The 24888-nt window shown below is 39.8% G+C and overlaps 2 protein-coding genes across 7 annotated transcripts in view; one reads left to right on the top strand and one right to left on the bottom strand.

Moving 5' to 3' along the window:
- The window catches only part of dtnbp1a (dystrobrevin binding protein 1a), a 38173-nt gene extending 34881 nt beyond the window's left edge, over window positions 1–3292 (top strand). For all 5 annotated transcript variants that reach the window (XM_017724542.2, XM_017724540.2, XM_017724539.2 and 2 more), the window contains one exon: window positions 2466–3292. In XM_017724542.2, the coding sequence (XP_017580031.1) occupies window positions 2466–2752 (287 nt within the window). In that variant the 3' untranslated portion in view covers window positions 2753–3292. The remainder of the gene's footprint in view (window positions 1–2465) is intronic.
- Window positions 3293–3931: 639 nt separating this feature from the next.
- jarid2a (jumonji, AT rich interactive domain 2a) overlaps window positions 3932–24888 on the bottom strand; it is a 120638-nt gene continuing 99681 nt past the window's right edge. The window contains exons 9-19 of one of the 2 annotated variants that reach the window (XM_017724538.2): window positions 22906–23384; window positions 22388–22480; window positions 19786–19904; window positions 18758–18828; window positions 18391–18505; window positions 17517–17622; window positions 14499–14600; window positions 13299–13429; window positions 12375–12558; window positions 6665–6772; window positions 3932–5516 (exon numbers count right to left, since the gene is read on the bottom strand). In XM_017724538.2, coding sequence (XP_017580027.2) covers window positions 5340–5516; window positions 6665–6772; window positions 12375–12558; window positions 13299–13429; window positions 14499–14600; window positions 17517–17622; window positions 18391–18505; window positions 18758–18828; window positions 19786–19904; window positions 22388–22480; window positions 22906–23384 — 1685 coding nt within the window. In that variant the 3' untranslated portion in view covers window positions 3932–5339. Of the gene's footprint in view, window positions 5517–6664; window positions 6773–12374; window positions 12559–13298; window positions 13430–14417; window positions 14601–17516; window positions 17623–18390; window positions 18506–18757; window positions 18829–19785; window positions 19905–22387; window positions 22481–22905; window positions 23385–24888 lie in introns of both variants that reach the window. The other variant, XM_017724537.2, reaches the window with a different exon arrangement.

Raw genomic sequence — 24888 nt, 5'->3', positions numbered from 1 at the left:
AACAGTAGCTGGTAATGCTGTCTGCCTCACATTCCTCAGGTCGGGGCTGCCCAACACTGGTCCTGGTGATCTTACCACCTTGGAGAGTTTGTCCCAACCCTAAGCTTACAGGCCTGATTCAGTTAATCAAGGCATTTCAGGAGTTTCTGAATATTGCAACTAAAGTTGTAAAGAGTTGATACCGATACAGATAAATGAGATTATTTTGATTATTTGATGTTATAATTGTTATAGTCAAATATGACTGTCGGTTCCAAATTGCGAAATATGGCTTTTCTCAGTGTTCATGTTTCATAAAGGGCCCATATCCCATAGCTTCAAAATATAAAATGATGCTAAATATTAGATAGTCATGTCCTGAAAATATGAGATTTCATATTTTTCTTATTTTTATGAACATCATGATGGGCGAATGTACCAGTTCAGCCTGTATTGCTGTCATATTGTTAAAGAGACGCTGCCATCTCCATCAACAAGCAACTGTCATTTTCATTGGGGGACTGAATCCCAGCAATGCCACGATGAGACGCTACTCATCATATTATTGGTCAGTCAGTATATTGGTCAACCTCTAGCTGAAACTAAACCCTCCAAGCTGGTAGATCACCAGTATCTGAGTTGGACACTTCTGCTTTCTGCTCTGTAGATTTGAATGACTAATCAGGTTAGTGCTATTTAAAGTCTTTTCTATACATTTTGAACTAAATATTTAACTCTACATTTTAAGGTCACCACCTTAACAATTCGTCAGCAAGCAAGTAACATGGTTTCAAGAATGCTCTAAATGTTTGTTCCTAACCATTTATAACAAGGAAATATTATTTGTTAGCCTTTACAAAGGCAGTGGTTATAGTGCATTATTTCCACTCCAGTTCTGGTCTTGCAAATTCATTAAAACAGCTAATTCTTTGGAAGCTATTTACAAGTAACTTTGCTAAGAGTAAGATATTGATAATTAGGTCTATGTTTTTAGTTTTGGTTTTTGTAATTCATTAAGAAAGATGTGTAGAAAAGTATTTTATTGTTTGAACTGTATTTCTAAGAAATTTATATACATTTATATATTCCCCCTTTAAGGGATCATATAGATGGCTTTTCTACTTAATAACAGGGCTGTAAAAAATATTTAACATGATTCAATTAATGCAGTAACTAAAAGCCATTGAGTAACTTTTATATTAACCGAGTACCATGTATAGGAACCCTGGCAAGTTTGTGGGGAAATGCGTTTATCTAGATTCTAGCACCAGTAGCGTACAGCTGCGAGCTCTCCACTCTAGACTCATTGGAGATGGAGTTGCCACAGCTTGCGAGACTTTTAAAATCGAATGAGACAGTCTTGGTTTTAACTCCAGGTGCAGTCCAAATAGGCTTCCTGCTTCTCTGGATTCCTAGCAGTCTAGTTTAGCATGTACTCTGGTAAAAAGTGGTTCTGAACAGCTTAGAAACCTGTTTCTTCAACAAAAGTTCACCAAAAGGTTTTATTTTTAAGATGATTGTTAATCTGACGCTGTTGACAATCCATTCCTGGATTGATCACTGCTGCTCAGAGCCAGCAACTGCTGTGTTCAGGATTGACTAGGACTCAGTTTAGCATTCATTGTAATGCAGTTTGCTAGGAAAATACGTAATTATCAGGGGTTTTTTGTTACCGTGTAGTATTAAGCTTTATTTAAAAATCTAAATATATAAATATTTGCAATAGATGATAATGATGATAACAATAATAGCAGTAATAAAAGAATGGCAACAAAAAAAAAGTATTTTTTCCATGCAGTTATTAAACTGAAACATGTCTTAATCTTACAGAATATTTTAATGTTTAAGACAATATTCTATTTGAAAATGAAAATATTGAATATTTGGAGCGTGATTTAGTAAGCTATAGGAATTTGTCTTTAATTGCAGGCATCTGGCTTTAATTACAGGCATCAGTTTATCACATCATGGTCTACTGATCAGTGAAAACATCAGTTGTCAGGTTGATTTTTGATTAACGGGACAGGCAGACAAAGAACACTCAGCACGTTTGAGTACATTTCAACTGAAAAGTGACCATTTACTAGCATTTACTGTTCTTATTCCCTGATTAACGTGTTACATACAGATATCTCTGCTGTGATTTCAGCTGAAAGATTACAACTAATATTCACCTCATTAGTTTGCTAATCATTAAGAAGCAGATCTTAAAATGGTGTTTTTGCCCCAACTGCAATTCTGCTACCCTCAAATTCCAGAGACTCCAAAAGACTTCCACTATATTTTGCACCCCTGTCTATCAGCACTCATAGCTTTCATACTTACCTAGATACATACATTGAGTTGCCAGTTTTCCACCCACCTGGTAATTACATTCATTTGGCACCTATATGTACCGAATAAACTGGCAACTCAGTTTTTTTATAGTTTTTTATAGTTTGTAATATCATAACCCCTTTGTCTCCGTCCTCCTGGGTGTGGCTCAGCTCCAGAGGCAGGATCGTCACCAGCTGAGATCAGCCTGAAGGTGCCCAGTCAGACAGAGCTGCAGCAGAACATCTCCTCCCTGTCCTCCTCCTGCACGGACACATTCAGCGGTGTGACCGAAGGGCCGGACGAAGAGGAGGACGCCAGCGAGGAGAGCGGTGGAGGAGACTCTCCAGTGGTGCAGTCAGACGAGGAGGAGGTGCAGGCCGATATGGCTCTCGCCGGCCTCCCTGAGGCTGAGGAGCGGCTCAAAAACTCAGATGACAGCGACACGCAGACCCCCTAGAGTTTGCCGAAGAGTTTATAAACTTCACAGTAAAACAACGCGGTTAAGTTTCATGGTGGTGAGACTTGGCATAACCGATGCTTGATCAAACTGCGACGAGGTCAGACCAAGTGCAGTTTTTACCACCGGCCTGGAGCTTATGTACATCTGTCTGAACCTAAAGCTGAGTTTTGAGAGCTTTGCTGTCAATCTGGAGAACAATCCTTTCAGACTGTTTTTCTTAGCACTGTGATTTTTGCTTAAGTAATGCTGTTCATTGTATGACACTTCAAAGTATTCTATGGAGAAACCTGCAGCATCATATTATCTCAAATAATACAGATTTTCCTATTAACTCATGACATTCCTAAAATCCCCATAGGCAGTGAACAGCTCAGGTGTGCAGCTGTGGCATGAATGACATTTTCAAAGCATGTTGAAATTACGCTTAATTGACTGAAGATGGATGCACTGAGGACTTTGAGCTTTGATCAAATGAACGTTTTATTTTTGTGCGTTGTTTTTTTTCCCCAGCTGTGGAATAAAACTGCTGTTGGTTTAGATCATTTGTCTTTGAAATCACAGGGTTTATATACTGCCAAATGGGAAAAGAGGTAATGGCAAATCAAGTGACTAGAAAAGATTGAGGCAATTATTTCTACAAATTTTGTATTATTCCTAACAGACTTGAGACCGAGATGTTGCGCTGGAAGGACTTGTAAATGCAGGCGGGCATTGTTTGACATTTGGCAGTTATTTAATTGCTGATGAATTCCTATGGTGTCTTTATCCGTTTGGCTGAACCCTAAAACACGAAAGCCACCTACATTTAGGCATCGCGCTGTCTCATGTCAATACCATTGCTGAACAAGTGCATAAAGTGTACATTTATTGTTAAGCACATTCAGAATCATATTAGGAACATTTTTGGAAGGATTGACAGTGATTTGTTTATTACAACAAAATTATACAAACCCGAAAAGTAAAAAAAAAGCCAGTAACCAAAAAACAACTCCACTAGAAACAGCGCATATAAATAAAAAGCAAGCCAAGCAAGAGGTTTACGGTAGAAAACGGTGGGGGGGAAAAAAGTGATCAAAAACCATTTTAAGGCCATAAAAAAGTTTACAACCACATTTTTTTTGGAAACACTGTTCATTTTTACTATGCTTAAAACACCAGTCTTTTTGGAAGAGGGCGACTACCATGTTGGACTACAGGACTTACAGTCAGTGTATTATGGCTAGCTACTACATGGTTGAATTTTAGGTAAAAGATTTTTTTTTTCCCTTTGAATAAAAAAAGTAAAGCTAAAAAACTAGGGATCACCACTATTACATACTTCTTCAGTGATTAAGCAGCACTTATTTTTTTTTTTTCCGTATGTTACAACAGCAACCCTGTGAACATCTAACTTGTACAGACGAAGAAACCAATAGGGGGGAGTAAGGCGTTTTCTTCATCTTGGCTTTCAAACCCTTATAGGCCCTCTCTCAAAAGGCTCAGTTTTAGGTTAAGAAATTTATTGGCATATAAACATATTTGGGAACATTAGTGTTAAAACATTTTGATGTTATAATAAATATTCTATGTAAACAAAAGAATATTCTTATTTTTTTGTTTCACTTTTAAAGGGGATATTCTATATGGTAAAGGAGAAAATACTCTAGGTAACACCGATGACGATCACGAAGGCGGAGCCAGAGGAACGACAATTTATGGCAAAGTGCTTCTTTACAACTTCAGCATATCTAATCGCGTCTGTAAATATTGCTCTGGGCTTCACCTCATTATTACTGATAATCAGAGTAGCTTAATTCAGCTGTTGTTTCAGAAGTCATTTGGAGGGAAAAAAGGCCTCGAATGTGCTTTCAAAATGAGTTCGGCTAAAAGGCCTTTGAATTGCCCAGCGAGTAATACGAACATGATCACTCTCATGCTCCATCATATATTACAAATGGGGAGAAGAATAATATATATAATCTATCAGTATTCCAACCTGATTAGGACTGTTTCTTTCAAAGGGGGGTGATGATCATACATGTATCTGCTATATATAAACCTATCCAACATGGGTGAGCCCAAGAGAAAAAAGCCTGGAAGGGCTGATGGAAGATGTGACACTACAGCACCAAGTTAAACACAAACGATAGGTACAGCATAGGATATATTCATATCTATGTATATGTATATTTATATTTGATTGAACGCTGAAACAACTCAAAAATACTCTAAAAAAGAAACAAAAAACCAAAAACAATCTCAAAACTAGTGCAAAAAAGATTTCCGTGCGTGATCAGGCTCCCCAGTCTCGCTTCAATCTGACGTCCCTAGCGACTGTGTTCTTACAGAATAGCTACTTAAGTTCGCTGCAACATCTGTGTGTGTACGTTTTTAAGTCCCATACATTCAATTCGTTGCGTTAACTCCGACTAGTAACTATGCATACCTAACACAAAGTGCCACGCAATAGCCACGCTTGCTCTGACGAACTGGAGTCTTCGCCGTGTTGGTACCCAGGTAGCAGGAACATTCCGCACGAAGGGCGACTGGACGGCCAATGCTAATTGAGACGTTTGGAAAGGAGGGAATGGTTTTGACAGTTTGGTCAAGAGCGGGAAGGGTTCTTTGAGGCGGAACGCAACATGGAGACCTGGGTTGAGCTCTTGTTTCTGGGGCTTCGTTTTGCTGGTGGTGGTTTGCTGGGGCTGATGGCTTTCCGCTTCTCCCCAGTCCGTTCCAACTTTTTCCCGCACACCCGATTCACCAAACTGTTCAGGTGTTCCTGCCAAAGATAAAAAAGGGTAGCAGTCAGATAAGGGAAAGTGCATCTTGAGAGACGACAGTGTTCTTCAACCAGGTCCTTGAGGCCCACCAGATGGTCCACAGTTTGTTCCATCTCCCAAGCCCAAACATTTTACACAGTTCAGTTATTTTGGAACATGCGATGCATTCAACTAAACCAGCTAAAATGTATTTCATGGTTTTGTTTTTTTATAAACTAGCAATAACTGTTGAGTCTAAAAGGTTGAAGACCTTTTGTTATATAATGTTATATTTCAGGCTGCAACTTTAATGGCTTAAAAAAAGACAAAGATTTCAAATACCAAACTGAAAAACTAATACCACAGTACCAAACAAATACACATACTGGAATTATTCAAGCCGGCTCAGATTTTAGTGGTAATTCAATTAAATTTTTTGGCTGAACAGACCATTAAAATTTACTCCTAGCTAGTTGTTATGGTAGCACGGCAGGGGTGAAAAGGAATGTTTTTTTTTTTTTAACCTTAGTCCTAAAAGGTTCTGTCACTGCGTTATATGCAGTGGATCAAACGGCACCAAAAATGCCGTCAGAAACACCAGAAGAATCTGAACAACTCAATCCATTATAAGGCCATGCCAGCCTGCAGTCACTGCACAACGCACACTACAGCAGCCAAGACTTAAGGTTTGGTTTCTCTAAGCCTAAAATCCTAAAAAACGTGTGCTCTACTCTTTAGTTGACCCCTTAAATGGTCAGGGCCCACCAGAGGGCCCAAAGTTTTATTACACTCTTCTAGAACCCAAGAATAGCTCAGCCAGCTTGCATTAGAGTCCCTGTAGTTACTAAATAACAATACTTAGTATGTAATAAGGCTGGGATTTTGAGGAATTAAAGGTGGGCTGTGACAGCTAAACCCGTTTTAAGTTCAGTGACTGTGTCGGAGAGGCTCATTGTTGTAGGCTATTGTTACTCATGACACCTAGCATTTAGCTTTATGTCACACTGCTACAAAACTGGCGCATGGACTTATTTGCATGTCCTCAGCGACTCTCACAGTCCAGATTTTAGGTCTGAATCTATTAATTAAATTAAGTTCACTAGATAAAGGCTTGAAAAACATCTGCTCTGAAGCACACCATGATGAGAGGGTGGCTACACTGCACTACCTCAGTGTATCGAAACATCATCTTCAGACCTCGAGGGGACCTGCGCTTCTGGATGTATCGCAGCGCACACTCCAGACAGAACACCACATTATCACTTTCATGAACCACCTGTGGAAGAAGACAAAACAAATCAGTGATTAATAATGTGACAATGAAAAAAATGCTTCACCTGAGAGGAGCCAGTATGAATTCTGAATGTCATACTGGTCAGTGAGCAACTGACCAAAGTTGAGCATCCAACCATGACCTTTCAAATTCTAGCAAAAGTGCGCACCACACATCTTTTCCAAGGCTGCTCAAAGTAGGGCTAAAATTTGCCCACCAAAAAACTGCCTCACCTTCAGGGCCATTTCTTGGTATAAGTGGTGTAAATATAAATGATGTGAGCGGTGACTTGGGGGGGCCCCCATGCCACACAGGGCCCCATGAGTTTTTTTTCTTTATATCTTTTGTGTCATTCTTTACCATGTTGGTTTTACTGCAGTTTGAGTATATTTCCTTCCTTTACATTCTTGCGTATCAAATAATATGACTGAGGTGGGTGGGTAGAACCCTCTCAGCCAATTTTTTTTATACTTCATTTTTTAGCTTCTTATTTTTATTATGATTGTTATTATTTTTAACTAGCTTTAGTAGCAAAACACCTATTACAGTTTAATAGAGCGCAAGAGGTGATGAACAAGTGGAAATTATGAGACCACTTGTGTGAAGAATATCTTTTCACTGGATTTAAAGGCAAGGCAGTTAGTGTCATATGTAAGGAGACCTGGAGTTCCTAGTATGGGCTTAATGTGGACTACAGAGTTCCATTGCTAGCCAGCTGTTTTGTCATTTTGGCCCTCAACCCACCACAATGATTAAATACGCTGCCCTTCCTACGCTTCCCCTGTGAACAAGTCCATCTAACTAATTTGCGGCCCACCACTGTGTATTAGCAAAGATTACAATCAGCGTGCATCACAGATCACAGAATATAATCAGAAGTAAGAACAAAAGCATTTTCAAGTTCTTAAATGTATTTTGTAATGTAGTTTAATTTGAGACGGGGGTAGACATGTGTTTCTTGGACCATGTGAAATTATGGAATGTCCGCAAGGAAATGGGAATACCAGAGCATCTCAGCAGACTGGTTCCACATACTTGCTTATCCTGAATGCTGAACATATAATAGCAGAAGCAGGACTGGAGGAAACTGATGCAGCCTAATAATCCGTTATTAATCTGATTTATACCTCTATCAGGATAGACTAGTCCGATTGAGGCCGTTGGGAATACACTTGCTACCCGAATGAACGAGGTAAATAATCCATTAAATAGAAGAATAACAGACGCTTGTATCTGATTACATTACCAATCAGAACATGTAAGTACGTTCTGCGCATGTGCGTTCTCGTCATTACAAATGCTTGGAACGTTCAACATGGCGGCAGCAGAAACTGGTCTGCAGAGGAGACGAAGTTCATGTTTTAAGCTTTTAAATGTTCAGCCTAATATTTTTATAATAATTTTACACATTTTTCATCCTTTTAAAGCAATTAAAAACACGTGTGCCTGGTGAAAACTCGTCTCACGCTGACTTGACTCACGTGATGTTGGCTGTCAAGATAATGTTTACACTAAGGGGTTCTCCACACATGCACGTCATTTTGGATCAGATTACTTGTAGTAAGCATGTAAACGGAGATTTTCCATCAGATTGTTGACTAGATTGAGCACATAAACACCTCAGTCTTCATTTTAAAGGGACCATATTCATTGGCAAAAATCTTGGCATGTAAACACAACCACTGACGGTAAAGCTTTTGCCTACATTTGATCACCTATTAACACAAATGTCCAGGCTGTGGTCTTTCCTGTGCTCTTTCAGGACGTGAAAGTTGGGTAATACAAAAGCAGGACAGGAAAAATACCGATGCTTTGGAAATTCAGTGTCAGCAAAAGCTTTTGCAGAAAAGAAAACAGACAACCACACGAAAGCCTTCTTCTTTTGGACATAGTATGAGAAGAACAGGTACAGTTGAAAGTTAAAGTGGGAGAGGACACCCAGTAACAACATGAATGGAGACAATCAGAGGATTATGAACAAGACAAGAAGAGGCCTAAAGAGCCAAACAGAACAGTCGGAAACCACTCGACGGCACTTAATAACAACTGATGTGGTGTTATGTACTGACTAACATAGCATAGCATACCACACTCAGCCTCGGCATGCAGGTGTCATTTCCCACATTCTGCTATCTGAGATGAGTAAGATATTTGATTTCTGGTCTTTTTCACTGCACTGTTGTGGTGCTGAGAGCTCCCTATTCACAGTTCTACATGCCATGCCTGCCTGCAATCATTGCATAATGCACACTACAGCAGCCAAGACTGAAGACGTGAGATAAAATCAAACCAATCTGAAATTTCTCAGTCTACAATTAGCAGCCTTGATCATCTCACATTAAACAAATGTTTGGTTATGAGTGTACACTAGAAAATCCTTACATATGCTTTGCTCTCAGTTAACCCTTTAAATGGTCAAGGCCCACTGGCAGGCCCAAAGGTTTGAACTGACTTAAGAATAGCTCAGCTGGTTTGCACTGAATTTCCCTGTCATTACTGAAGAATAAGCTTTATTATATAATACGCCTGGGATTTTAAGGGGTTAAGACCAGTAATGGACGAAGTACACAAACCATGTACTTGAGTTAAAGTAGAGATACCAAGGTAAAATATTACTCCAGTAAAAATAGAAGTTCCTCCCTTTAGACCTCCACTTGAGTAAAAGTACAAAAGTATTTGCCTTCAAATGTACTTAAATATCAAAAGTAAAAGCACTAAAAGATAAATTCTTACTCTATGTCCTATTACCATTTTTGTAACAAGACTCTTGCATGGATTCATTTTAGGTGAAAATACTCCAGTGTCTCTCTTGGTAAACCAGTCTTTTAATAGAATGTCATTAATTAGTCTGACGTCTATTAAAATTATCATGATCACAAAACATTGAAGGCAAACAATTTCCATTAGGTAGAACCGAATGGCTCTGAAATAATGTTTTGAAAACAAGTTTCAATTTAAGATTTATTTGCAACTTAGTTACAAGTTTAATTGAATAAAAACTTGATTTAAACACAGGTTCCTTTACTATATTTATCTGAAGGTTTCTGTTCATAAACATAAATTAGCAAAAACAAGATTACTATAAAATGAAAGTGTTTGTATAAATTCAGGAAAAAGGCACGTCAGTCACGACGGCATATGTGTACATATTTCTATATAGTGGTCTATTTACACAAAGTGAGGTTAGCTCCATCATTTATGTTGAACAGACTCTCCCAACATTTTATGCTGCTGCACTGGGTCGGTATGACGAACAGGTCAAAACAAGCTCAAAACTAAGTGCGCGCTGTGCCCTGATTGGTCTTCTTACCTCATGCTTCTCTTGTTTTGACATTACGTTTTTATACACACATAAACCAAAAGGAATGACAGATTTCACAAAATGTAGTGGAGTAAAAGGTGTGGTTGGTGTAGTGTAGTGTAGTGTAGGTAACACCTCTGCCTTCTACACTGTAGACTAGGGTTCAATCCCCCACCTGGGTAAGCACCTTACACTATACCAATAAGAGTCCTTGGGCAAGATTCCTAACACTACCTTCGCCTACTTGTGTAAAATGATCAAATTGTAAGTCGCTGTAAATGTAAATGTAACATATCAGACCATGAAATGTACTGGAGTGAAAGTAAAAAGTCGCCCATAATAGAAATACTTAAGTACAGTAACAAATAAAATTTACTTAGTTACTGTCCATCACTGTGTGAGACAAATTCAAAACTAGAGCCATTACACTCTAACAAAATGGAGTTACAGAATAACAGCAGATTGGTGAGGCAGGACAGTGCCTGACAGCCCTCCTCCTTCCAGTCCACCCATCTCTACCTCCCATTTCCTGTGACATTTTCACAATTTCCATCTACACCTTGTCTCCTCCCTGTTCCTCAATTTTATCTGTCAGCCCAATCAATATCCAAAGGAGAGCTCCAGCCTTCTACCTCTAAGCAGAAGCCTGCAGCCCAATTTCTCAGAATTCTCTCCTTAAATCACTCAGTCTCCACTTGTGCTACCACCACACGGTTGGAACTCACAAAACAGGTGTTAGGGTGATACAGACAGGAGAGAATGTTCTACCAAAGCTGTCTGTATTTTTTTTCAGACACTGGAACAACAAAGTAAAACACAATTCCAGTTACTTTTGCTTTCCCCAATGTTTTCTGGTATCCATGGTGATCAGGCAGGAACTTGTGAAAACTTCACCCACACCACTATGCTCGTAAGGGGTAACCATAAATTCTTCTGTATGCAGTATTAGTCCCATCCCCAATCAAACTGTACAGATTGACAGCTTGACTTACAAATACATTTTAAGAATTCTGCAAACATTCAACAAAAAAGTTTTCAGTTCTTTTCTAAGCACACAGAAACGTCGAAATGTTTGGCCAGCTCACTCAGCTGACACAAATTCTGGAGTATTTCTGTAATGACTTTAGTCTGGTTTCTGTACATATATTATAATATTAAAAATGTAGCATTTTTGGCATATCAGGAAAACAAGAGTTGATGGAAACGGCAAATAAAATCACCAAAACCTGCATGCTTGTATGCTCGCTTGAGGTGAACATTTATAATGACATGTTTTCAACTTTGGCCCAATCACATTTGTTATTTTTACCCCTACCTCTTGTTTTCTAGTGTCACCTTTCCCCTTTGAACTAAGGCCCAGTCTCATTTCACCCCCCTACCTCTAAGTTCCACCCCTCCGTGTTCACACCTAGGGTGTCTCTGTAAAGTGTCCTCTACAAATACTGGCACCTCTAGTAAACATGAGGAACGCAGGTTGTAAAAAATATTTTTCACTGCTTATTTATTTGATCTTTCATACAAAATATTAACCCTTAAATCCGATCATGAAATATTCCTGTCAAATCTATATGCCTCCCCCCGGAATTCTTGAGTTAAACATGACTGAACTATATTCACATTTACATTTAATGTTGCTAAAGTTCACCCGAGCAGTAAAGAACAATTAAATGGTCAGCCATGACTTCCTCTTTCACTGGGGTATAAATATGAGGTGACACACCTTATTCCCTCAGTCGTCCATCACTATGAGAAACAGGTTGCAGAGCAGCTAAAATCTGACTTGGGGTCAGTATATCTATCAAAAAATACAATAAGCCACATGTTGTTTGGGAGGGTTGCCAGATGAAAGCCTCTATTGTTGAGCAACAACAAATTCAAGTACCTAAAGTTTGCCAAATGTTCTCTGATGATGAGACCAAAATATTTTTGGCAACAAACACCAGAGGTGAGTTTACCATGGAAACAAAGATAGCCATGCAGAAAAGTACCTCCTTTTCATTTCAGATATTTGCTTGAATGTAATTTGACAGCTGGCTGGAAACCTGGCTATTGTCCATATTTAGAATAGACTGGAAGGCCAAAGTGATGCACATTTCACTGTTTTCCCTGCTTTAGCACACCTGAGCTGCCCAGCTTATTATTATGCACTTCACAAGTTCAGTCAGGTGTGTTAGAGCAAAGGAAACACTCATGTGCGCAGTGCTGCAGTCCTCCAGGAGTGTAGTTTGACCTCTCCCTGCACCACCATTAGACAGGAACTCCCCGCAGAGAGCCAGCAGAAGCTGTATGTAAACGTTCACTCACCATGGAGAGGTAACACAGATGCTGGCACACCTGGCACCGCCGGTCAGCCGTGTCCTCGGTCAGCCGCGTGCGCTGCGGTTTCTTCCTCTCCGTGGGGGACTGGTTATCCGGCTGGATGCCGTAACGGGCAGACAGCCGGAGCCCAGACTTAAAAAGCTGCCGCCGCTGGCTCATCTCTGTGTCCCTGTATTTGAAAGAGATAATTGTCTGTAACCTGCACCAATGAGGCAAAATATTAAGACCACCTGCCTAATATGTTGCTGGCCTTCTCTGTGCCATCAAAACAGCTCTAACCCACTGAGGAATGGACCTGTGAGGTGTGAGGTGGAGCCACTACGGACTGTACTTCTTTCAGCACATTGCACAGATGTTCGATCCAATTAAGATCTGAGAAATTCGGGAACCCAGGGCAACACCTTGAACTCTTCATCATGTTCTTTAAACCATTCCCGAACAATGTCTGCAGTGTGGTAAGGCACATTTTCCTGCTGAAAAAGGTCACTGCCATAGGGTATTACCATTGCTACAGGGTGTATCTGGTCCATAACAATGCTTAAAGTTTCCCAGCAGTGCCCTAGGTATCACACTCCATCCGCTGATTTGTCTTCTTCCCAAAGTGCATCCTGTTGCCATCACTTCCCAACTTCTCGATTACTGTCTAATATATCCCAGACCTTGACATGTGCAGTTACAAGATTACAAATGTTATTTGTTTCATCTGTGTACATGCTGACTAAGTCAAATCAAAAAGGCAGCTTTAATTCACACAAATGACTGTCACACTGGATTCTGACATTCAGTTAAATGCTACAGAAAGCAGCTTGTCATGCATGGTACATTACCATACTAATGTCCTCAGCTTACCAGACTACTACTTAATAAAAAATGTCAGCCTAGGAAACTAGATAAAGCGCTCTAACCCACCTGAGATCTACAATGAGAGAGGAAGCTGCACTCAGAAGATTTCTGCTCTCTGATCTGGATTCTAATGTGAGAATTTGGCAGAGCAGTTTCTCTGTGGAGAATGGCTCCTCTATGCGCCTCTTCTTCAGGTCCTGCACAGCAAACATGGGCAAAAAGTCAGAAAAGAAGAGGTTGTGCACAAGTACACAGAAAAAGCTAAAACTCGCCATTTCAATACTGTTTTTAACATGGCATTGCCAACTTCTCGCCACAGATTCTTGTGAAAAGACTGAAGTTATATCGCATCTGCTGCAGCTTTGATTTACTTTCTAAGCTATATTTAGTTTATGTGCTTTCGTTATTATCACCAGATTTAAAAACATAAAATAAAAATTATATAACTTAATATCATAATATTGAGTAACTATGCACCTTTGATAATAAACTATTTCACCTCTTGTTTTGTGTTGTATATGGTTCTATACAGCACCAAAATTAGTTCATCTATTGTTACAATCAGAACACTTTTTGGTGCTATATAGAACTATTTATAGTGTATAGCTCACAGCTCAACAAAACAGTTATTTATCAAGTTTACACATATTACGTTTGGACTGGTCAACATACAGACAGCACTTCTAACTGAGGGCATGTGCATTCCTAGAGAACAATCCATTGTTCTTTGTCCCCTCCACTGTGTCCTGCTAGTGGCCACATTTCAAGTCAAGTCTAATCAAAGTTTATTTATTAAGCGCTTTTTACAAAAGGTGTTGTCACAAAGCAGCTTTACAGAAAAATCTGGGTCCAAGCCCCCATGAGCAAGCCAATGGCAACAGTGGCAAGGAAAAGCTCCCTAAGAGTAAGAGGTAGAAACCTTGAGAGGAACCAAGACTCAAAAGGGGAACCCATCCTCTTCTGGTCGACACCAGATAGCATTAGTGTAAAATATTAGAATACAAAGCAGGGAAAAACAGGCAGAGCCTGTGTTGTTGTTGAGGGCAAGTTAAAAACTGTATTGAAACACAGAGCTAAACAGCAATCCCACCAAACAAAAGGAACAGGAGGTAGAATGGTCTTGGATCTGTCCTTTTAGCTTTCTTGCTAAAAGCTGTTCTCTTTCCTTCTCTGAGAGACACTCACCTTCGCTGCCTCATAGCCCAGCTTCATCCACTCAGGTGTGGCAAAATGCACTGTCTCAGACACACTATAGCCACAACACACCTTGGACACGAAGGTTCCGGGGAAACACACCATGAACTGGCCACACCGCTGCACCGTCCGGTACACCTTCACCCCTTCTCGACGGAGCACCTCTGGAGAGATCTATGTTTGAGGAGCACCAGAAAAATCACTGTTACATCACTGTAGGAGCTGGCCAAAACACAAACATGTGAATATGTTTTCTTTTTTAAGGATGTTCCTCAGTATTTTGCCCCAAGAAGCCACAAGCGGCAGTCTTTTAGGAAATATACTGATTCTCGTCATCAAAAAGGTGCTGGGGATTGACAAAATCCTTGAGGAACTGATGTAGTTCTTCAATGGCCTGTGAGTCTTTGTTTTGATTGGCTTGAACTGCTTTATGAGAAGGTATGCTGAAATTGAACTGGTGTTAGTAGATGCAATTAGATTTGGTTTCCTTCACTGTGCACTTCTTTAACCTATTATAAAACAAATTAGCAGGGCCGGCCCAAACAGCATTGAACAGGCTTCGAACACTCATTATTTCCAAACAAGCACCTATATACTCATTTTTAAACCCACCCTTAAAAACAAAAGAATATTTCATGTTTAATAATTCACTGCGATTTTAAAGTTTCAGAATATATCCAGTTGGCGGAAACAATGTATAATAATAAAAGTTTATTCTAATGAAGGCGTAAATGAACTGAAATGAGGTATGTAACCTACCAAACGGTACTCAGATAAATATCACTATACTTACATACTTGAGTTGATTCATCAAACGTGTCATGACTCCATGGTAAACCAACATCTTACCAAAAAAACTTTTCATTGTGCAGAGTAGTTTGAACACGCTGTTTCTTCAGCGTTGGTTTAAAAGCAGAGTGGATGTGGTCGGTAAAGCATTTTCGTTTTCAATTAGCCGTGATTCGCAAGTGAAAAATATTGTGGGAACGTTTTGAGCGGTAAAAAGCAAGACTCATGCCACATGCTCATGTTTTACGTTCCTGTGTTCTACTGAATGAAGATGACCAGTGCAGTTATAACATGGTCATATTTTTCCCCTTAAAAAAGTTTCTGTTGTCTCACTGCTCACATCTCTACAACAGGGGTGTACAGTGGCATCACTATGCCAGTTTTAGTGGAGCTTTACCCCCTAAATGTTATTTAGCTCCCCCAAATAAATGTACATTAGGTTTAATAATTTGAAGTTTTACTCATTCTTCATGATTTATTATTCAACATAAATGATATAAATAAAAAATGTGGACAAAAGTATGTGGACATTTTAATATCCATAGTGGATTTGAGACATGTAGTTGTTATATTTTAATTATGTTCACAAAAGGATTGTGTGGCAGTCGTACAAATCACAATAATAAAATGTGTGTACAGAAGTTTTGTGCACTGGATTTTTAAAGAATTGAATTATTACGTTTGTGTTTAAAAAACATTGATCCAACAGTGATGTCAAGTGATCCCTCAAGACCTAAAAGAACCGGCTGACAGCTGTTCAGCCAAATGTCATTCAAATAAGTAAGTTAATATGAACGTAAATTATGACAACTGATTTGAGTAGGTGACCAACTCACTTTTGACACAGGGTCACCCCACCAAATTATAATGATGGTTTGCTTGCTGAAATCACATGATGTGGTCATTTTGATACATGCCTTAAAACACTTTTAGAAATGGGAAAGCACAAAGGTTTTGACGGCTTTTTCAAATTGCTGTAAAAAAAATCTCATCAGTACCTACAATGTGGATTTGTGACTAATTATGGTCTATATAGCTGCCTACTGACCCAGTTGTTTGTTAGCTAGCTAACTTTAGATTCATGTGAGGTAAAGAAAAGAGGACCGGCTATGTAATGCTAACGTTAGCTAGCTGACAAGCCAACTTTTTTTTTTTTTCAATTGTTAAAAATGTAAGAAAATGAGCAGATAGTAAGAGGATGAATAAATGAAAGAGATATATTATTAACAGCTCTTTATATTGCTGGTTTTCTTTGACCTCTTCAGTATTTGAAAACACCAATATTAGTCATATATTGCTATTTATAACAAGATAATATCAGTGAGTAGGTCACATAACGCAATTTTATATCCCTCAATTGCTCAGACTGTGGATGAAAGCTCAGTGGTCCATCGAAGGGAAGTCAGGTGTGATTTTTACCAGTTCCAAAAAAAAAATTGAACTGATTGGTCTCTCATTATTCCTGTAGTTCTTGTAAACCGGAGTTTGATACAAATAACATGTTACTAAACACAGGTAAGGAGAGGGAGAAGCAGGTTTGAGGTTAGTGCCCAAGAAGAAAGTGAGTTGTTTAGGCTTTCAGGTTAAAATAATACTGAATCTGCAGAAATGTTATTCTCTTAATATGTCCTCATTTGTGAGACTAAATTTTAATTGAAAAAAGTTAATATTTGTTTTATTAAATGTCACTATGACCAGGCAATTCTGTCACCTAGGTTATTAAACATGTAAGCGCAACTACAGATTTCATCAACTGAGATTGTATCAGTCTATGATCTGAGTATTTGAATACCACAGTGACCACCATCTTATCTATGAAAAAGGAAACAGCACTGCTTGCTTGATCTGTGCCTGATGTAAGTTGATGGACGTAGTATTTAAGTCTTAGATCTATGCTTAATATAAACTGATAGATAGATCAAGATCATTGGTGTAACAAGGTTATTGTAGCTGATATTTGATCCATCAAAATATGCAAACTAGTACCTCTAACAGAAAAAAGTATTTTCAAAATCTTTTGATTTTATAAGATTTCTTAAAGATCTGTGGTTAACCAGTATAATTTGTTAGGAAAAAGGACATGCCACTACATTAACAGTTGCCTACAGCTGCATTTCTCCAAAAGCATTCCTATATTCACTGGCCAAAAACTTGCCTAAGTTTCTTCTAAACGCAAAATAGTCCTTCAAAAGTGCGTAGGCTGGGAACAGTTGCGGGCTATGAACCTTTTTTCACAATTTTCTATTTGTGGGTGCGTGGAGGAGTTGGTACAGTGTGTGGGAAACATAACTACCGACTTACCATGATATTCTTCTCCAGCATCTCGAGCCCTGGGGTTCCATTGGCCTGCAGCAGTGTGTGTACTACTTTGTCAAGTTTTGACTTCTCCTCGGCAGGAATACAGTACCTATTAAGAGACATGACACAGGTATACATTCACTGGTTGCTGCCACTTTAATAGAAACCCCTAACCTGCTGCAGATTGTAGCTCATCTGTTGATGCACAGTCTGTGTTAGATATCCTCTAGTCCACTTGTCACCAAATCTGGATCTCAAACACTTCCTGCAGAGTTATAACCACAATTTTGTTCAACTGTTCCAGCTAATTAACTCCTTCAGAAGTTCTCGATTGGTTGGTTTGGATGCATTACTGCAAGTATGAGGAGAGGGCAGCATTTTAGCTGCAGGTTGGAAATAAGCTCTGCCAGAAAGAAGATCTCCAGGAGGAGGGTTGATGACCACTGCTCTAGTGGTTCATCAGTGATGGGGTTCTCACCACAGAAGCTTATGCATAGTTCATTTGGGTGGTTAACCACTCTCAACCTAATAATGGTACTGTATCTAAAAACTCCAGCAAGACCACTGTGCCTGATACACCCACACTGCTGCCACATACACTACAAAGATAAACCAGCACTGTAAATAAAACAAATTCACGATCCAATTAATACACGGTTTCTGTGCTCAGTGATGAATGTGATAGAAGGGCTCATGAAATAGCAAGTGACTGGAACTACAGGGTAGACATTTTGAATATTTATTTTTTCCATATATTGTTTCATACTTTACTAAATGGTATTATAATTGATAAGAAATTATTTTACCATTACAAAACCAATGCAGCTGATAAGATACACACATTCTAGACTTTTACAGAAAATCATTGAACCCTTACCAAATGCAATCAGCACCAGTGTGTAGGTAATCTATGTATGGAAGGCTATTCTGGTCCCTGGACCAACATGAGGTAGAAAAGACCATGCCTATATTCAGCCAGGGGATGGTCACTCCTGTTCACAACCACAAACAAGGATGAAGACAGGACATTTTAGCCTTCCACTGTAACTGAACACATTTCACTAAACAAAAGGTATTACCCAAGGAAAAGAATGAAGAGACTGCATATCTTTAAAAGCTAAAACAAACTGAAACATTATTGCCTCAAGATTCCTTTTAACAATGTAAAACTCTATAAACAATAAATTAAACACAAAACTGAAGGGAAATGAATTGTGTTCAGAGGTCAGGAAGCGTGGTCTAACCTGGCACAGCACCAAGATGACGCAGGATGGATCCTGAGTTCTTGGAAAGGACAGTAAGATTCCATCCATGCCTGAAATTAATGAGAAGTGAGAAGTGAAAGTATGAAATCCAGAAACCCCAGCTGCTACAAACTGCAGAACCAAAAAAAAAGATTTACTTCCTGAACACTATATTTAACATAAGTGAATCATAAGGAGTAATTTATATATATAGTACGTAGGCTACAGTATGTGCCACAAAATCTAACATACAACACCAGTTTGGTCATCCAAAGTAATAAATTCCGATTTTTAGCTATATTTTGAACTTTTGCACTACTGTTAGAGATTAACACGACTCCTCGGATGCATATGTCTTGAATGTAATTCCTGCTGTCATTGTGCTACAGTGACTGTTGTTAAAAGAGACAGATGAGGAGAGGGATCAAAACTATTAAAGATACTTTAGTTACAGACGTACAGAAGCGCTTTTCTGACAAGAAACACAACCTGCTCTTCTCCAATACAACAGTACGTGATTCTAACATATCGCTGTTTTTGGGGAGAAAACCTTGTATTTCCAATATAATAACTTTACAGGAGAAGGGAAAAAAAACCTACTTCGCTTGTAACGCAAGTTAATGGAACCAGCATTTTTTTCCATTCATTTTGGGTCATTTCTTTTCGTCCATTCTTCATGAAATTTACATATTTTGTAAAGGACAACAGGCATTTTCAAATAATGTCAAAAACTGAAGAATGACAAAAACGGAGATACAAGGTTTTTTTCTGACAGCAACGATATCATAGCTAGATAAAGCTCTTCATTTAAAATCAGCAACATTTGAAGTGTTTAACTGTTACGGTACACCATGCTAATCTACATTAACCTAAATGTAATATTTAAATCCACACTGACTGGTTATTACTGAAAGAATAAAAAACACTAAAATAATATAAGTGGTTCCAAACTTTTGTGCAGCAGTGCATGCTTAATATGCCCCAAACAAACTGGCAGTGAGCTTTTTTTGCCAATTGCGGGTTCTTACTTTGAAAATGGCTCAGACTTGCCCACAGGAAATCCACTCCCATGAGTCTTTGTGTCCACTCGTCCACAATGCACTGCGACATGGCATTCTTTTTCCTCTACCAGTCTCCAGTACTCTTGCTGTGGAAGGACAGCAACACAAGTAAGCATATTTGAAAGATGACAAAATACAACAGATTAAAAAATTGCCTGTACTTTTCTCCATTTTTATGGATACATACATACATTATGTCCTACAGCAGCAGAAACCATGTAGGCAAGAGAGTTTTAAAACTGCGAAACCAATGCTGCTTTGTGGAGTATAAGTTATTAAATTCGTATGAAGAAGAAATTTTGCGCTGAAATGCAATCACTACAGTGGAAAAACATGAAATTACTTAAGATTACTTAACTTTAGATTAATTTAACTCTCACTCTCCCACTCTCATTCACTCTCGCTCACTCTCCTACTGTCTCCTTCACTCTTACTCACTTTCCCACTGTTTCCTTCACTCTCACTCTCCTGCTGCCTCCTTCACTCTCACCCTCTTCACTCACCTTCACTCTTACTCACTTTCCCACTGTTTCCTTCACTCTCACTCTCCTGCTGCCTCCTTCACTCTCTCACCCTCTTCACTCACCTTCACTCTTACTCACTTTCCCACTGTTTCCTTCACTCTCACTCTCCTGCTGCCTCCTTCACTCTCACCCTCTTCACTCACCTTCACTATTACTCACTTTCCCACTGTTTCCTTCACTCTCACTCTCCTGCTGCCTCCTTCACTCTCACCCTCTTCACTCACCTTCACTCTTACTCACTTTCCCACTGTTTCCTTCACTCTCACTCTCCTGCTGCCTCCTTCACTCTCTCACCCTCTTCACTCACCTTCACTCTTACTCACTTTCCCACTGTTTCCTTCACTCTCACTCTCCTGCTGCCTCCTTCACTCTCTCACCCTCTTCACTCACCTTCACTCTTACTCACTTTCCCACTGTTTCCTTCACTCTCACTCTCCTGCTGCCTCCTTCACTCTCTCACCCTCTTCACTCACCTTCACTCTTACTCACTTTCCCACTGTTTCCTTCACCCTCACTCTCCTGCTGTCTCCTTTACTTTTTCACGCTCTTCACTGTCTCCTTCACTCTTACACTCCCACTGCCTTCTTCACTCTCTCAGTCTGCCTGCCTCCTTCACTCTCTCTCTCCTGCTGTCTCCTTCACTCTCTCTCATACCGGCGCTGTCTCCTTCACTCTCCCACTCTCTTGCTGTCCCCTTCACTCTCTCTCACTCTCCTGCTGTCTCCTTTACTATCCCTTACTCTCCCACTTTCTTTGTTACTCCCTCACTCCTCCACTGGCTCCTACACTTACTATCATTCTGGTGCTGTCTATTTCACTCTCTCTCACTCTCCTGCTGTCTCTTTCACTCTTTCTCTCACGCTGCTGCTGTTTCCTTCACTCTCCCACTCTCTTGCTGTCCCCTTCAGTCTCTTTCACTCTCACGTTGCCTCCATCATTTTCTTACTCTCCCATTGTCTCCTTTACTATCCGTCATTCTCTCAATGTCTCTTCTACGCTCTCTCACGCTCCTGCTGTCTCCTTTACTATCCCTTACTCTCCTGCTTTTTCACTCCCTCACTCCTCCACTGGCTCCTACACTTACTATCACTCTCCTGCTGTCTCTTTCACTCTTTCTCTCACTCTCCTGCTATCTCTTTCACTCTTTCTCTCTCCTGCTGTCTCTTTCACTCTTTCTCTCACTCTCCTGCTGTCTTTTTACTCTTTCTCTTACTCTCCTGCTGTCTCTTTCACTGTCTCTTTCACTCTTCTGCTGTCTCTTTCACTCTGTCTCTTTCACTCTCTTGTTATCTCAGTTTCTTTCACTCTCCTGCTGTCATGTTCACTCTCTCACATTGTCACTCTCACCTTCACTATCCCTCACTCTCCCACTGGCTTCTCCAGTCTCTCTCATTGTGCCCCCTTCTCTCTCTCTCTCTCTTGCTGTCTCCTTCAGTCTCCCACACTTGCCCCCTCCCCTTGACCCGAGCTCCGTTCACGTAGAGGTCAAATTAAAAGCACATTGTTTTTTTAAGGATTAATAAAACTGCTCAACATATTTTTCAAATGGTTGAAACATACTTTGGCAGGAGTCCATGTACTTTGGCACACTGCCAAGGTATAACCTATGTGTGGGAAACACTGCATGTGTGCATTGCATTTCATGTTTTTCTACTGTAGTGACTACATTTCAATTTGACATGAATTCCTCTCCATGCACATTAGTCTTCTAGCTCCAGTGGAAAACTATAGAAGCAAACTTTGGACAGCTAACATGTCTTAACTCTATTTGGTCACAGAAATAATTCTTTTTAAGTCTACAAACAGATTTCTTGTCCCTGATGGAGAAAAGAAGGGTTCTATAATTTACTTCTTTGTAAAATGTCTTGACACTTAAAACTTCATACTTTCTTTGGCTGAAAATCGAGGGCTTTCTGATAACATCCTGACATTAAATAGCTTACAACGAGTGTATTATCAGCAGCTTTACTTGAGCATTTAACGGTTCCCTTCATCTGAAACAGCCCAGCTTTCTATTGTTCTGTAGTTGAAAAGAGCAGCTGTACCTCAACTTCAGCTGTATTTGGCTCTCTGCTGAAGCACATATTCATGGTGTTCCTGGCTGCCCGGTAGAATGTCATTAGGGAGAATGATTTTCCCTGCAAAGAGGAACAGAAAATGCAAATTGCAGTTTTGCTAAAGCTGTGGGGGCAGGACAACTAAAATCAGCCTAATTACTGATGAACTACTAATTAGGGATGTAAATTTCTGCTTACGTATGCATTACCCAAAATTAGGACCGACCAGTTTACATCTAGCAAGGAGAGTTCTGGCAAAATACACTTGTCCTTTATTGGGCATTAGACATTTATTAACAGGACGTACTTTGTGCATGTATATTGTGTGCCCAAAAGAGCGCAATCAATGTACTTAGAAAGAAAAAAGTTTGATTAGTCAAGTAAAACTACACTTGCTCCCTTACTGTTATGCTAGAAACTAGAGGTCTAGAATTGCTGATGGTTCTCCGGATCTCCACACACTGTTTATGTGAGTGACACAGGTGAGGTGGGTCCAGAGACTGTACCTTGTAGAAGCACTTGTGCAGCTCGCTCAGCACACCATCCTCCTCTCCTTTCTTGTCCTGTCGTCTTGGACGGCTGCTCCTGGCCATGGGGTCCAGCTCACGTAGACGCTCACGGATGCCGCTCCTGTGCAACGCACCATTCACCAGGCCGTTCTTGGGTTCGCAGCGCGGCAGAACGAGAGCAACATGCTGGGAGATGTCGGCCTGGCCCTCCAGTGGCCCGTTCTTCCTCTCCATGTTGTCCTTTTCAGCCAGCACATCCTTCTCCAGCTGCGCCTGCAGGCTTGGCGACAGTGAGTCGTAGGACAGCAGATACTGGCAGTAGGCCTCTTGGAGCTTGGCCAGCCGATCCTGGGCCGAGCGTGGGATGCCTAACAGATCAGCTAGTCGCCCCCATGTCTTCAGGTCTGTAACCTGCTGCATGCCTCCCATGTCGTTCAGCAGCTGGGAGAACCGGGCCAGGTCCAACTCGCAGCCCCCTACAAGAGACAACATGGTAAGAAGATATGTGCAGGAATTATCCTGGTATGAATAAACACCAATTAAGGGTGTAAATTTCTGACCTCCCAACAACTCAATCTGATTACAGTTCTCATATGATTCAGTTTGATATGATTTCTTCAGTATTAAGAACCAAAACTACAATTAAGAATCATTTTCGAGTATACAATAAATACACAAATATGAGTGGAGGAACACAGACATCGGGCACTATTTGAATTTTTTGTTTAAAAGTATAAAGATTTTAAGCACATTCTAGCACATTCTAGGGCTAATTCTAATTCAGAACAGCATGTTACATGCTTTGAATAATCGGTATTTCCAAATACTCATTCTCTAAAGCACCCTTAAAAACAATAATATTCACATTTTATGCAGTGAGTCAATTTGCATTTTCTATTTTATTGTACCTGTGTGTGAAGCATAAACACCATAGAAAACCAGGCAAATTACACACACACACACACACACACTTTCTACAGTACTTTTGAACAATATTTGGAATATAAATATTTACGAAAATATTTTGCTTGTTGCCCTGCAGCTCCTGCGCTGTACTAACTGTGTAGAGGCTCTTCTCTGACACCAACTTGCAACTGTGATTTTGTTGCAGTAAGCCTATCTGCTGTTTATGCTGTCAAGTCAGACGCTTACATGATATTGAAATGTCATGTGCATACACAGTTTGTTCTCCAAACCCTGGGAGTGCTATGGAGTCCTGTGACTTTGTTATGCTGGGAAAAGATAAAAATAGACTATAAAGAAGGCATACATTCATACTTATTGCGATGATAAGACGTGTCTTGTCTTTATGGTACAGCAACCTCTTATCAGAAATTTTGCACTTAACATTTTTCACCTATTTAAAGCACTCATATACATGATTTCTGGCTTATGATAGACTTTCCAGCTTTACATAGTGAGTCTTTAATACACCTTTAGTAGCCTGAAGCCTACATGAAACTGAACTGCATTTGAACTGCATAATGTACAGCATCCCGCAACTCATCTAAAACTCGGTTGATCACGTCAAACCATTCGACCAGATCAGAGGACATACCAATTATACAGACTTCCAGATCAATAATACACCACTCACAGCAGCTAATATTAGCTAGGTCCAGAAACGGTGGAAATTTTGAAACATTACTCTGAAACATTAAAATGCTGTCATGTCTTCCACTGAAGAAAAAAGACCTCATGTAAATGAGGAGTCCTTGTTAGCATCCAGTGTTATACCAGTTAGCTGTAGTTTTAGCTCACATCTGAAGAGGCAGCCTCTGTTTCATCCAAAACAAAAACTATAGATTATTCCTAAACTTTTTTGAGTAATGATATTTTGTTATATAGCTTATATATTATAATGTAAAAGAGTAAACCTCCAGCTTCTGTATCAATTTCGGCCAAACTGCTTTTTCTTTACCCACAGTTAACTGGATGTCCATTTGTCAACTGTACTGTATTCCTGGTGTTAATCTATCA

The sequence above is a fragment of the Pygocentrus nattereri genome, chromosome 3 (genome assembly GCF_015220715.1).
Source record: "Pygocentrus nattereri isolate fPygNat1 chromosome 3, fPygNat1.pri, whole genome shotgun sequence".
Classification (NCBI taxonomy): domain Eukaryota; kingdom Metazoa; phylum Chordata; class Actinopteri; order Characiformes; family Serrasalmidae; genus Pygocentrus; species Pygocentrus nattereri.
The sequence above is the reverse complement of the archived record's forward strand: the minus strand, read 5'-3'. Positions and strand labels throughout refer to the sequence as shown.